Source organism: Mesoplodon bidens (assembly GCF_964165515.1).
Source record: "Mesoplodon bidens genome assembly, chromosome: 11".
NCBI classification, from domain to species: domain Eukaryota; kingdom Metazoa; phylum Chordata; class Mammalia; order Artiodactyla; family Ziphiidae; genus Mesoplodon; species Mesoplodon bidens.
The window spans coordinates 3325346-3338766 of record NC_138167.1 but is presented as its reverse complement, the minus strand read 5'-3'; the positions used below and the strand labels follow the sequence as shown (position 1 = coordinate 3338766).

Here is a 13421-nt window from a genome sequence, read left to right as displayed (position 1 = left end):
AGACCCCACTGAGAAATGCTGCTCTAGCCTGTTTTTCCAGAAGGTACCAGCCTGCAAAAGGCACGCCCAGGAGCCCTTCCAGTCTATAATTCCACTCCTGTTCTCAGAGCGGAGGGAAGTTCTTGGGGAGGGCTCTAGGCCACAAGGCCACAGCTTAGTCACGCACGTGTCTTTTTATTGGTATATTATTATCGGAGGCAGAAGCACATTGTTAACTTGGCCCTGAGAGCCGATGGAAAGGTGAGGTCGATTTGTGCTCTTTGTGCACCGCGGGCATGATCTGTAAACCTGACTGATGAGAAATGGTTTGCTTTATCGGATGGGATAAAGCTGCAGAGTTGGTTTATACAAGGCAGCAGAATCTAATTAGGGAGAAACCATCCATCTTGAAAATCCAATTGGCGGTTTTACAGCCTTTGCAGAATTTTCTACAAACTCTTATGTTTGCCATTCATTCACCTCTACCCTAATCGTGTGGGGCTGTGTGCATGTGAGAGAGAGAGGGACAGACAGAGACAGAGAGGCATTAGAGAGACTGAGAGAGACTGATTTCACTGAGAGAGAATGATTTCAGGGGAACAAGGGAACCCTAAGTGGGTTTTTCTAGTAAGAGCCTCCCTTTGCAGCCAGAGACCGCAGTTGCGTGGGGAAGGCGGCAGGGGGCAGTGGTGAGTCTGAGTCCCTCACAACTGTTCTCATCCCTACGGCAAAACTGGCGGAGGTTGAACTTGCTTCCATTTTCTTCTCCGGCAAATAGCAGACTCATTGAGATGTTTCTGGCCCAGGGTCTTCACTCCGTGATCAGAGCCTGAGGGGCCGGGGTGGGGGGGTGGGATACCCGGGAAAGGGGGCAACCTCCAGACATTCGGCCCCATTCCTCACCCCAGGGCGTGCTCACTCCACAATTGACAGACCCCAGATGGAATTTGGATGCTGACAATCCTAAATGCAGAGGTTTGGAGTTGTCAGGTTTTTTTTTTTTTTTCCTTCTTTTTCTTTTTTAAAAATTTTTATCGGAGTATAGCTGATTTACAATGTTGTGTTAGTTTCAGGTGTACAGCAAAGTGAATCAGTTATACATATACATATATCCCCTCTTTTTTAGATTCTTTTCCCATATAGGTCATTACACAGTATTAAGCAGAGTTCCCTGTGCTATGCAGTAGGTCCTTATTAGTTATCCATTTTATATATCGTAGTGTGTATATGTCAATCCCAGTCTCCCAATTTATCCCCCCCCCTTTCTCCCCATGGAAACCATAAGTTTGTTTTCTACATCTGTAACTCTATTTCTGTTTTGTAAATAAGTTCTTCTGTATCTTTTTTTTTTTTAGATTCCACCTATAAGCAATATCGTATGATATTTGTCTTAAAACTGAGGGTGGTGAGAGGGCAGTGTGGTACTGTAGATGCACATGGGGTGCGAGTCGAGGCCTGGATTCTTCCCCCACTCTGGCCCAGGGAACCAGATGACCACACACTGGCCACTTGCACTGCCACGACCCTCACTTCCTTCACATGGGATACAGGACACTTGTCTGTGATGGGAGGGGAACTCTTCCTCTCTCTGCATCTGCCTTTCCCCAGGCTTTGCAAACCAGAGCCCTATGGATCAGACCACTGTCGGTCCACATGGAAACACGTGAGATCAGAGCGACTGCTCTCCGAGGCCAGTGGCCATTTCTGAAGCTCTGCTTTGAGTTCAAGCTTCTGAAATTTATCCCAACTGTAAAAGAATGCCATTTGCTCTGTTCAGGGTCAAGACTATCCTTTCATTTAGGGAAGGAAGATGCTACTTTTCTTCCTGGAATGATTTCAGCCCACCCTGCCTAGAACCTAGAGGCGGGACCAGATGACTTTCTGAGACCTTTTGTTCCTCAGTGAAGGCAAAGGAGAGAGGGAACAGGAAAAAAATATGTTGACCAAGTAATATTCTACAGCAGAAAGGCTTGGCCTGTGTGCCATTAGCTGGAACCCCGGTGGAACTGAGTATTAATGCTCTGTTCTAGCCTGGTACCTTGACTCTCGGTGTGCAGTGCACTTTGTGAAGCTTAATTAATTTCCACAGTACCTGTGGGAGGCTGGCAGGGAAAGTCCTTGCCCGCTGCAAATCCTCTCTGAAGGCCCCTTTGAACCTAAGCCTTGTATGACATGAGCATCACTATTCCCAGCCCATTTTGCTTCCCACGTGTCCCATCCTTAGATCTCCAGTACCCCTGATACCATGCACGTGCACCCTACACACCCCCACACACATACACACACACACACAGAGTCATACTTCTGAGAGGGGGCATCCACCACAGTCAGACGTCCTGGGTGGCATTGCATCCTCGACGTCAGGCCTGGGCCTTTCACCCTGCCTTTCAGTAGGTTCCATCATTTTCAGATCCATCACTACCCTTGCAGCATCCTCAGTATATAATTGTTCTCCTTCCCCCCACTGTTGAAAATCTCCCTTTTCTGGACTCAGCCTTTCTTAACTTTTCCCCTGATAACTCTACACCCGCCCTACTGCCGGAGCAGGTAGCTTCCTCCACTTAACTCAGCCAAGGCTGTGTGGTCGCAGAATTATGTCAGCTGGAGCTCAGGAAGGCACCATGGGGTGGGGTTGGCACCGTGGGGTGGTGTGTGGCCTCTTCTGCCTGTTCCTTTCCTCCACGCCACTTACGCATGGACTTGGAGTTCATAAATGCTGAATTCCTGGTGGGCAGAGACCATTCGGTAAGTCTAAATTATGTTACCCAGAATGTTGTTTTATGAAGTAGTCAATCAATACTTGTTAATGCTGCTGGTGACATAATGGGTCTGCTAGACATTTCCACATGCATGATCTTACTAAGTCCACATGATTTCTTTCTTTTTAAAAAATTTTTATTGGAGTCTAGTTGATTTACAATGTTGTGTTAGTTTCAGGTGTACAGCAAAGTGAATCAGTTATACATATACATAGATCAACTCTTTTTTTAGATTCTTTCCCCATATAGGCCATTACAGAATATTGAGTAGAGCTCCCTGTGCTATGCAGTAGGTCCTTATTAGTTATCCATTTTATATATGTGGTGTGTATATGTCAATCCCAATCTCCCAATGTATCCCTCCCCCCCTTACCCCCTGGTAACCATAAGTTTGTTTTCTCCACCTGTAACTCTATTTCTGCTTTGTAGATAAGTTCATGTGTACCCTTTTTTTTTTTTTTTTTTCGGCACGCGGGCCTCTCACTGTTGTGGCCTCTCCCGTTGCGGAGCACAGGCTCCGGACACGCGGGCTCAGCGGCCATGGCTCACAGGCCCAGCCGCTCCGCGGCATGTGGGATCTTCCTGGACCGGGGTACGAACCCGAGTCCTCTGCATCGGCAGGCGGACTCTCAACCACTGCGCCACCAGGGAAACCCCCATGTGTACCCATTTTTTACACATGACTTCTTTCTAATACAGGTATTACCATCTGGTTTTCCAGATACAGAAAACCTCGAGCTCATCGAGGTAATGTGGCTCGTCCAAGGCCAGAAAGCTTATAAATGTCAAAAGCAGGATTTGAACCGAGGCCTTCTCACTCTGGGTCTAATGAACTCTGGGCCAACTGTAGGTGTCAGCAGGGGGTTACACAAGAGAGGCTCCCCAGCTACCACAGTGAGACAGAAAGGAGAGGATAAATACTTAGGGCTCATGACTCTTACTCACTCTCCCTGGCTCCTTCACACATGTCCCCCGCCCCCCTGAGAACTCGCGTCTCTCTCCCTCCCTTCTCTTATCTCTCTCTTCTCTGTCTCCTCCTCCCTCTGTTGTTCAAAATAACTAGGCATAGATATCATAGAATGAAATCATTAGACACTGCCCTGGGGGAAGGGAGTGTTTTCAGAGTGGTTAATAGAAGACAGGTTGCATATTTATGCTCACATGTAATTAATTGAGAGCTCAGAGAGCTCTATTACAGGCTGTTCTTCTTGTCGTGTTCAACATGTTTATCAATGGCATGAATTAAGGGAGATATGGAGGAATATTTTGTAGTAATAAAAAAAAAAGGTCCATCCATAGAGAAGATACAACAAATATAAACCTGTATGTGCCAAACAACATAGCAAAACACAAAAAGCAGAAACTTAGAAAAACAAAGAAAATTTGATAAAAACAAGACTTTAAAAGAGTTCTAGAAGACTTCAACAAACTTATCTCAAATTTGACATATCAGTCAAGCAAAAAGCACATCAAATATACAGAGTATTTGAAACCATCAACCAGCAAGCTTGATTTAAGAAATGAATGTGGAGCTGTGTGCCTTGCAGTAGAATACACATTCTTGTTATAGAACTTACATAAAAATTGACAATATGGGGATACAAAGGAAAGGCTAATAGATTCCAAAAAGTAATCCATTACCAATACATTTTCTTACTATAATACAATAAAACTAGAAACCAACAGTTTATATATTTTTTAAAATACTCTTTTTAAATGCTCCTTTTTTTCTTTTTTAAAATATATTTATTTATTTTATTTATTTGGCTTCACAGGATCTTCGTCATGGCACACGGGAACTTTAGTTGTGGCATGTGGACTCCTTAGTTGCAGCATGGGGGCTCTTTAGTTGCAGCATGCGGGATCTAGTTCCCTGACAAGGGATCAAACTCAGGCCCCCTGCACTGGGAGCTCAGAGTCTTAACCACTGGACCACCAGAGAAGTCCCTAAAATGCTCTTCTAAGTAAATCTCAGATAAATTAAATAATCAAAACTAACATTATAGGTTAGTTAGATTACACGATGATTGAAAACTTAAAATATCAACAAAATTTGGAAGGTCATTGAATACACTGAGCCACCAGTTGGGATCCATTAAGATAGTGACAGTTGAGAAAGATGGACTGAATCTAACAAGCATAAAATCTAACAGAATTACATTTAAGATCTTGCCCAAATCCAAAACACCAATGGCAAAAGCACAAGGTGGGAGAGATATAATTCAGTCACACCACCTTTTTCTTTGTTTTTTAAATTAATTAATTTATTTATTTTTGGCTGCTTTGGGTCTTCGTTGCTGCACATGGGCTTTCTTTAGTTGCAACAAGTGGGCTTCTCATTGTGGTGGCTTGTCTTTGCTGTGGAGCACAAGCTCTAGGTGCGCGGGCTTCAGTAGTTGTGGCACATGGGCTCAGTAGTTGTGGCTCATGGGCTTAGTTGCTCCGTGGCATACGGGATCTTCCAGGACCAGGGATCGAGCCCATGTCTCCTGCATTAGCAGGCGGATTCTTAACCACTGTGCCACCAGGGAAGTCCCTCAGTCGCACCATCTTTAAAACAAAAACCACCACTCTGCCATCAAGTGTAGGGGTTTTAGTTGACACATGGGTTCAGCATTCATCAACTATGTGATGTGACTGCCTAGAAAGGTGGACGTGCTCTTAGGCTGCATGAATAGGTAGGCAGCAACTAGAGCAAGAGAGATCTAATCTGCACCGATCACACCTCATACACTGGGCATTCAGTTTGCGACTCTATGGCCTGAGAAAGCTCAATTACAGCCCATTCAGAAAAGAGTAAAGGGGATGGTGAAGGGACTTCCAAAAGAAAAAAATCCATGTGAGACATGGCTGGAGGAAGTGAAGAGGCATGACCGCAACCCAAGGCTACTCCTTGAAGTCTTAATGTTGTTCAAAAATATATGAAGTGTTATTACACCAAGGCAGGTTAAGGTCACAGAAAGACACATGTCTATGAGCCAGAATAGTCCATAGATGAAAGAGCTGCTTAGAGATCCAGCATTCCCTCTCACTGGAGGTGTTCTAACCCAGTCTGGGTAAATACTTGGTAGAGATATTGTGGCGAGGATTTTAACACTGGAAAAATAGGTGGTTGGATCAGACAAGCCTTCCAACCCCGAAATTCTTCAGTTCCCCTGGAATCTGGTATTTCCCGCCATGTGGTCCACCCATGGACTTCTGAGTCTGGTATCCAAACTCTTAAATTTATTTCTTACAGATTTTCAGCATTAACATTTTGAGCACAGGCCCTGTGGGTGACATCAATGTCTGAGTGTTCGTAACCTAGTGAAGACAGCATAAACCCAAAGGAAAGAGGAGTTCAGGACTTTGAAATGTTCAGATAAAGACATATGGTGTCCTCCGAGGTCAGTCAGTGCGTTGGAACAGACAGGGAAATACTCATGGAGAAGACTTCAAAGTCTGTGTTTGTGTGCGTCAGGCAATCTGAGTGGTTTTAGAAAGAGTGGCAGCAATAAAGGGGTGTATAATAAGCAAACATAATCAGTTGCCTCTTTCCTCTGATGGCAGAACGTGGTAAGCCCGGCTGGAGCACCATACGCCATATGCCCAGATCTTTTGAGAGTGTCTCTAGCCATTGTTTCTCCCAGAAAAATAATTTCTCTGCAGCCCCTGCTCACACACAGCCTGCATCTCTAATGGATCGCTCCGACAGGAGGTTTTATTGACTAAGCTTTCTGTTCTTCATCTTCCTGATTGCTTCTGACCCTTTCTAAACCTAGCAACCCTTTTATTCTTGAAACAAAGACCCTCCTCCCCTTGGGGAGCGTTCGCCCTTGCCCCCCGCAGCCCATGATAATAATTACAATAATAAATAATCCCTTACATCCATTTAGGACTTTGCAGTTCCAAATACCTTGCACACCTGCTCTCTCTTTTTTTTTTACACTTTTATTGGAGTATAATTGCTTTACAATGGTGTGTTAGTTTCTGCTGTATAACAAAGTGAATCAGCTATACATGTACATATATCCCCATATCCTCTCCCTCTTGCGTCTCCCTCCCTCCCTCCTTATCCCACCCCTCCAGGTGGTCACTAAACACCGAGCTGATCTCCCTGTGCTTTGTGGCTGCTTCCCACTAGCTATCTATTTTACGTTTGGTAGTGTATATATGTCCATGCCACTCTCTCACTTTGTCACAGCTTACCCTTCCCCCTCCCCATATCCTCAAGTCCATTCTTTAGTAGCTCTGTGTCTTTATTCCTGTCTTACCCCTAGGTTCTTCATGACATTTTTTTTTCTTAGATTCCATATATATGTGTTAGCATACGGTATTTGTCTTTCTCTTTGTGACTTACTTCACTCTGTATGACAGACTCTAGGTCCATCCACCTCACTACAAATAACTAAATTTCATTTCTTTTTTATGGCTGAGTAAATATTCCATTGTAACACCTGCTCTCTTGTTTGGTCATCGAGATGATGCTGGGAGGAGCCGGGAGTACAGGTGCTACTTTGGGGTCGGAGGAGGTCTTCTGCCCTCTGAGCTGGTTTGGTGATGGGAGTGGTGTGCACAGCACCTTAATCATCTCATTCCCGGGGCTCGGGTGTCCGGCCCTGGGTCAGGGCTCATCCTCTGAAGTCATTCAGGCCTTGGCAGCCTCCCAGGATGCTGGCCGGTTTTGTTCAAGAGCGTTTGCAAAGAATGAGCTCCATGTCTGATCCAGTGTGGGCCCAGGGTCGCTGATGCCCGCCTGCATCCCAGGACTTCTTTGTGGTGGGCACATCCTTTGTGTTGAGGGCTGGGCGTAGGTGCCATTCAGAGGCTACATCTCTCTTCCCCCCCATTTGTTTGTTTGTTTGCTTGTAGCAATTTGCAAAATTACTTACTTACGACCAACAGACTGACATGTGAGCATGAGAAGCATAGAGTTTATTAATTTAATCCAATAAACCTTCAAGTTAATATAACACATTTAATGATAGTGTAGAATTAATGCTCTGTATGGTTATTAGGCCTAAATGGTACACAGTTTATATGCCTGACTGTAATTAGTATTGCTTTAGCAGCGTCAAATCCATTTTTAAGTTTTTCTCATATCACTTTATTAGTTCCCTGGTACTTATATAGTTGGAATCACCGTCTCTAAAGTTTGCCTGGATACCATCTACCATGTAGCAATGGAATTTCTTCCAGCACAGGAAGGTAATTCCAGGCTCCAGGGAAAGACCATCTTTGTTTCTGAAATTTCCTTTCCACTGTATCATTTCTGTCCCTGAGGTGTCCCTATGCAACAGCAGGTGCCTCGGCTCCTTATTTCTTGCCAAGATTTTCTTGTAATTGTTATGGGGTAGCTAAGAACCGAAGTAACAATCCAAACATTTGTCATTTACCAAGAAGAGAGTTCTCACTCTTAACCAGAAGGACATTTGTTACTCCTGGGATGGGAAGCCTAGTGATGAACACAGAGCCTTGGCTTGGAGGAGTCTTGGAGAGCTGTGCCCTCCTGCTGAGCACACCCTGGGCCAGTGCCATACTCACTCAGAGTCGGGTTTGTGGTCTTGGGGATACAACCAAGAAAGGGAACTCAGACAGGTGAGTGACCTTGACTGTGCAGATCCACACCGGTTTCCTCGTCTGGGTCAGTTGTGTGGTTTCTGTAGAACTGGAAGGATGCCAGTCAAACTGGCAGCCTGTGCATGTGGTGCCAGGTTCCCCCTCAGGTAGCGCGTGAGGAGGGGGCAGCCTATGGGCTGTGGTGCAGCCTCGGGCGGCGGGGGAGTCCTGGCGCTGGACTGGGTCCCAGGGGGACTTAGGGATACAGGGAGGTGGGAGTTTGAATGACGGAAGGCTCAGGGGAATGAGTGCTTTCCTATCCTTGATGTTTTCTTCCGAAATCTCTCTGGTACCTCTTAGAACCGAGAACCAGGGCTGTTTGTTCAATTATAAAAGCCTCCTTCGTTGAATAGAGAACAAGGGAGTGCCAGCATTTGAGTTTAGAACAGCAGGTGCCAAAATTGGCAGTAGGTGTGTCTATTACAGGTTGAAAACAGACCTGGAGAGCTATGACGTAAGCCTGCTTGCTGGAGCCTAGAGTTTCCTTAACAGGAAAGAGGGCAGGGAGCAAGGGGCAGAGAGGGCCTTCCGTGCCCGGCCAGAGAAGAGGTATAGAGGTGCAGTCCCCTGGGAATGTCACATGTGATCATCTCCAGTCTTGGTTCAAATGCTAATACCTGGTCCTTCCCGTTTGAACTTGGGGGAGTACTTGAAGGAGGATCTATTACTGGGAGAGAAGGAGGAGACATCCCGGGGTGACCCACAAACCTTGTCCCCAGAGCCGCATCTGTCTTCATCTCCACGTAGGAGCAGAGAGGCCAGCTATGTACTTCCTGTCCTGCGGGGCTCTTCGGAGTAGGAGGGGGCGCTGAGAACCCAGCGTGTCACTATTGCCATCAGCATTTACCCAGCCTCACCCTTCCCGTGGCCCTGTGCCAATGGGTGAGCCCTTGGACAGGTGTGGCCCGCTTCCTTTCTAGGGGTGTCGTGAGGGTGGTGGCGGTCATCACCATGGAACCTTTTGAGATCCTATGAGAAATGAGGGTCACGCAGAGTTCAGCACATAGTTTCCAGGAGAGAACAGTTCAGATGGTGCTGATGGAACCAGGCAGAGAGAAAGCGCCCCAAGTGGGAAACAGATACACCAAGAAACCAAGCAGAACAGAAGCCCACACCACATACCTTTATGCTGTCAACAAGCATATAGGGATCCGTGGGCAATAGGATGGTGAGTGTCACAGAGGCTGGGTGGATTGGTGCTGAGATAAGGCAGAGGACAGGAAGGTGGAGCCGGGGATGCTCCCCAGGGGAGCGTGTGGATCGCCTGGGAGGGACAGCTGGGGGACAGGAGCATGAGAGGGCCCTGCTGGGCCTCAGTGGTCAGCTGACCCTGCAGCCTTGGCTGACCCGACCGCCATGGCCGCCCACCCCACCCAGAGCTCCACTGGGGGATAAAGGCATCTCATCACGCTCTCTTTTTGTCACCTGTGCAGGAAAATTGCTGCCTATGATGAAGAAATCCAGCACCTCTACGAGGAGATGGAACAGCAAATCAAAAGTGAGAAAGAGCAGTTTCTCCTGAAGGCAAGAGTCCATTCCCGGGGCTTGGCTCTGCGGGCCAGGCTGAAATACCACCTGCTCTGACCATGCCCTCTCCCCAGCCCTGGATCTAAGATTGCAGTGCCCCATGGCACTATTGATTTCCTGTTTCCCTGCTTTGTTTATTTTTTTCAAGGCCGTTGTCACCTTCAAATATGGCATATGATTTTCAGGTTTATTTTTATTGATTGTGGTCTGTCTCGTCCTACTAAGACGTAAGCCCCAAAGAGCAAGGATCTTTACCTTTTATGTGCTAATGTACTCTCAGCACTTCCACCGTGCTTGGAGCACAGCAGGCAGGCGTTCAACAAATAGTTGTTGAATCAGTGAATGAGTGAATAAATGCAGAGAAGGATGGAGGGGCTTTACCAGTTAAAGCAGCCTGAAGATTGGCTTGATGTTGGCTGCTCCCGAGACCTCCACGGCAAGCCTGCACGAACGCGACAGCCCATGCCACTCCACGCCCAGCAGCTCCCCTAAGGGGACCCTCGTTAGAGCCGATGCTTCCCATCCTTTCCCCTTGGAAACCTAGCAATTTTAATTCCCAAGACAACTCAAGTTCCACGCTTCTCGAATTCCACGGGGGAAAATGTAAAACTCACATTCCTGCTCCTAGTCTGGCACTTAGCCTTCCACCAAGCCCTGCTGTTTGTCCTGGGAGCTCAGAACTGGTGAAATCCCTTCCTGTTCCAGGCTAAGCAGGATCCTTTAGGGGAACATATTCATCAGACAGAGCTACAGGAAACTCCCTCTTATCCATTTTTGGATTATCCACTTGTTGGGTTCTCAGCGGAAAAATCTTGGATCTTGAAAGGTGGCCTCCTGTCTTAGTTCGGGCCATTACAAAAATATCATAACCTGGGTGGCTTATAAACAACAAACATTCATTTCTCATGGCTTTGGAGGCTGGAAGTCCAAGATCAGGGTGCCAGTGTGGTCAGGTTCAAGTAACAGCCCTGTTCCGGGTTGCAGGCTGCCAACTTCTCTGTGTCCTCATGTGGTCAAGCAGGCTCTCTGGGGTATCGGACAAGGGCACTAATCCCACTCTGGTGGGCTCTGCCCTCGTGACCTAATCACCTCCCAAAGAGCCCACCTCCTTGGGGCCATCTCCTTGGGGGTTAAGTTTCAACATATGAATTTTTTAAGGTTTTTTTTCTTTTTTTAAAAATTAATTTATTTTATTTATTTTTACTGTGTTGGGTCTTCGTTTCTGTGCGAGGGCTTTCTCTAGTTGTGGCAAGCGGGGGCCACTCTTCATCGCGGTGCGCGGGCCTCTCTTGTTGCGGAGCACAGGCTCCAGACGCGCAGGCTCAGTAGTTGTGGCTCACGGGCCCAGTTGCTCCGCGGCATGTGGGATCCTCCCAGACCAGGGCTCGAACCCGTGCGCCCTGCATTAGCAGGCAGATTCTCAACCACTGCGCCACCAGGGAAGCCCTCAACGTATGAATTTTGAACATAGAGACCCCATCACCGGCTGCCTCTCAACGCGGAACCTGAGCCGCCGTCACGTCCCTTCCCTTGCTCCTTAAGGCAGGTTGGTCTAAACCAGCGTTTCACTTTATGCCGCCGATATCCACACCACGGCCCCATTTCTTACCACAGATGCCCTTCCAGCTGAGAGGGCGTCAGAATGCTTTCCAGAAAAAGCCGGGTGTGTTCTCCACCCAGAGCCCTCTGGAGGCTGGGCAGTATTTCCAGACCTCCCCCTCGCCTTCCTTTTTAGAGCGCTAATGCGTCCTGGCTGACCCCGCCCTCCCCCGACTTCCAGCCTTAGTGAAGGCGAACAGGCGGAGAGAACTCGCAGCTCCTCATCTAGCGGACCCTACGGCGGGGGGGTGGTTTCCGAGAGCCTCAGCCTTACCCCCGCCGCACCCCCTGCAATAGTAGACCCGCTCCCTTTACCCCAGTGGCTTTGTGCACAGAGGGGCCGAGTTCTGGGGCGGGGGCGGGGGCGGCATTCGGCCCCCTGCCCCGCACCATGACTACAAGTCAGAGGTCATAGCTAAGGAAAGATGCTGCTTCCAGAAGCAAAAGGTGGGTCAACGCCTGGGGACTGGAAGTGGAAAGAGGTCAGGGGGAAGAAATTCCAGGGCAAATCTGCACCAGCTGGGGGGTCTGACCCCGCTGCCGCACCCCCGCCCCCAGCTCCGGCTCCAACCTTCTCAAGGCCTCTGAGCCCCAAACGCCTTTCAGGCTCAGCGCTGGGATGTGTGCTGTTTGCGTACGCGTGGGAGCCGTGAACACGTGTTCGGCCGTGCTGTTAAGCCTTTGGACGCGCAGGCTTGGCCTGGCCACCGTGTGAGGTTGGTGGTCTACAGTTCATGACAGCTTGAGAAGCCGCACCCTCTGGCCAGGGCTTGGAGCTCGGCATCTCACTGGCCGTGACCCCCTCAGCACTCTGTGCCCGGCAGGGGCGGTAAGACACTCCGTCTGGGCTTTGTGGGGCTGCCGGCATCAGCTGGGGGTCCTGGAGCTGCTCGCCCCACCCCCAGCCAGCGGGGTGGAGAAGATTCCCTGCAGCAAACGTTGGGAGGAGGGGCTGCCTGGTCATACCCTGCCTCCACCGTCAGGTGTGGCCGACACGAGGACGGTCATGGGCTCCCCCTGAGCCCCGCTGACCTGTCCAAAATGGGCAGAGAGGGCTTCTCTGGTGGTGCAGTGGTTGAGAGTCCGCCTGCCGATGCAGGGGACACGGGTTCGTGCCCCGGTCCGGGAGGATCCCACATGCCGCGGAGCGGCTGGGCCCGTGAGCCATGGCCGCTGGGCCTGCGAGTCTGGAGCCTGTGCTCCGCAACGGGAGAGGCTGCAACAGTGAAAGGCCCGCGTACGTACCGAAAAAAAAAAATGGGCAGAGGAACGAGGTGGCATTCCCAGATGAGGAGCTGAGGAAGGTTCCTGGGCTTTGACGGGGGCCGCTGTCCCCTCACCCTGCTGCTCCCAGACAGGGCTGCCCCCTAGGGCTGCATCTCACCACTGTCCTCCTTGGGGAGGTGTCCTTCCACGTCACGGAAAGCCCGTGGGGCTCCTGTGGTGAGTTACACGGAAGCCACGATGCTTTCTTCTATTCCCACCTGTCCTGCGCCGGGGCCATGCCTCGGACAAGCAGGGAGCTGCAGGTGGTACGGGTAGTTTTGTTTCCCAAGAAACAACGACGTGGAAGAAAAAAGCAGGGAAGCTGGGCAAGGCAAGGGCTGCACCCCAAGTCTCCCGCTGCCCACTCAGGGCCCTTACACCAGATGAGGCTCTGGTGAGAGTGTCAGGCATCCTGCCAGCCACACACTTTCCTCTTTGTCCCACGACCAGGCCCCTTCCCGCTTGCATCACTGGGGTCTCCGCATCCCTGAGTGGGGAAGGCCGGTTCTAGGGCAGGAGGGAGGGGCTGTGGAGCTCAGGGCAGAGACCCCCCCCCCGGGGCTTGGGAGCCCTCCGTCCCAGCGGGGACACAGCGAGGGCCTAGACCCGCCTGAAGGAGGAAGAAGTGGAGCCCCTGTGTTTTCAGAGGGAGGGCAGTTTAAAGGATTGAATGACTGCGCCCAACATGGACAG

General features: G+C 49.4%; 1 protein-coding gene across 1 annotated transcript in view; it reads left to right on the top strand.

The window, feature by feature from the left end:
* The window catches only part of CRACR2A (calcium release activated channel regulator 2A), a 103994-nt gene that overhangs the window by 50826 nt on the left and 39747 nt on the right, over positions 1-13421 (top strand). The window contains exon 7 of the mRNA XM_081250260.1: positions 9770-9860. Coding sequence (XP_081106386.1) covers positions 9770-9860 — 91 coding nt within the window. The remainder of the gene's footprint in view (positions 1-9769; positions 9861-13421) is intronic.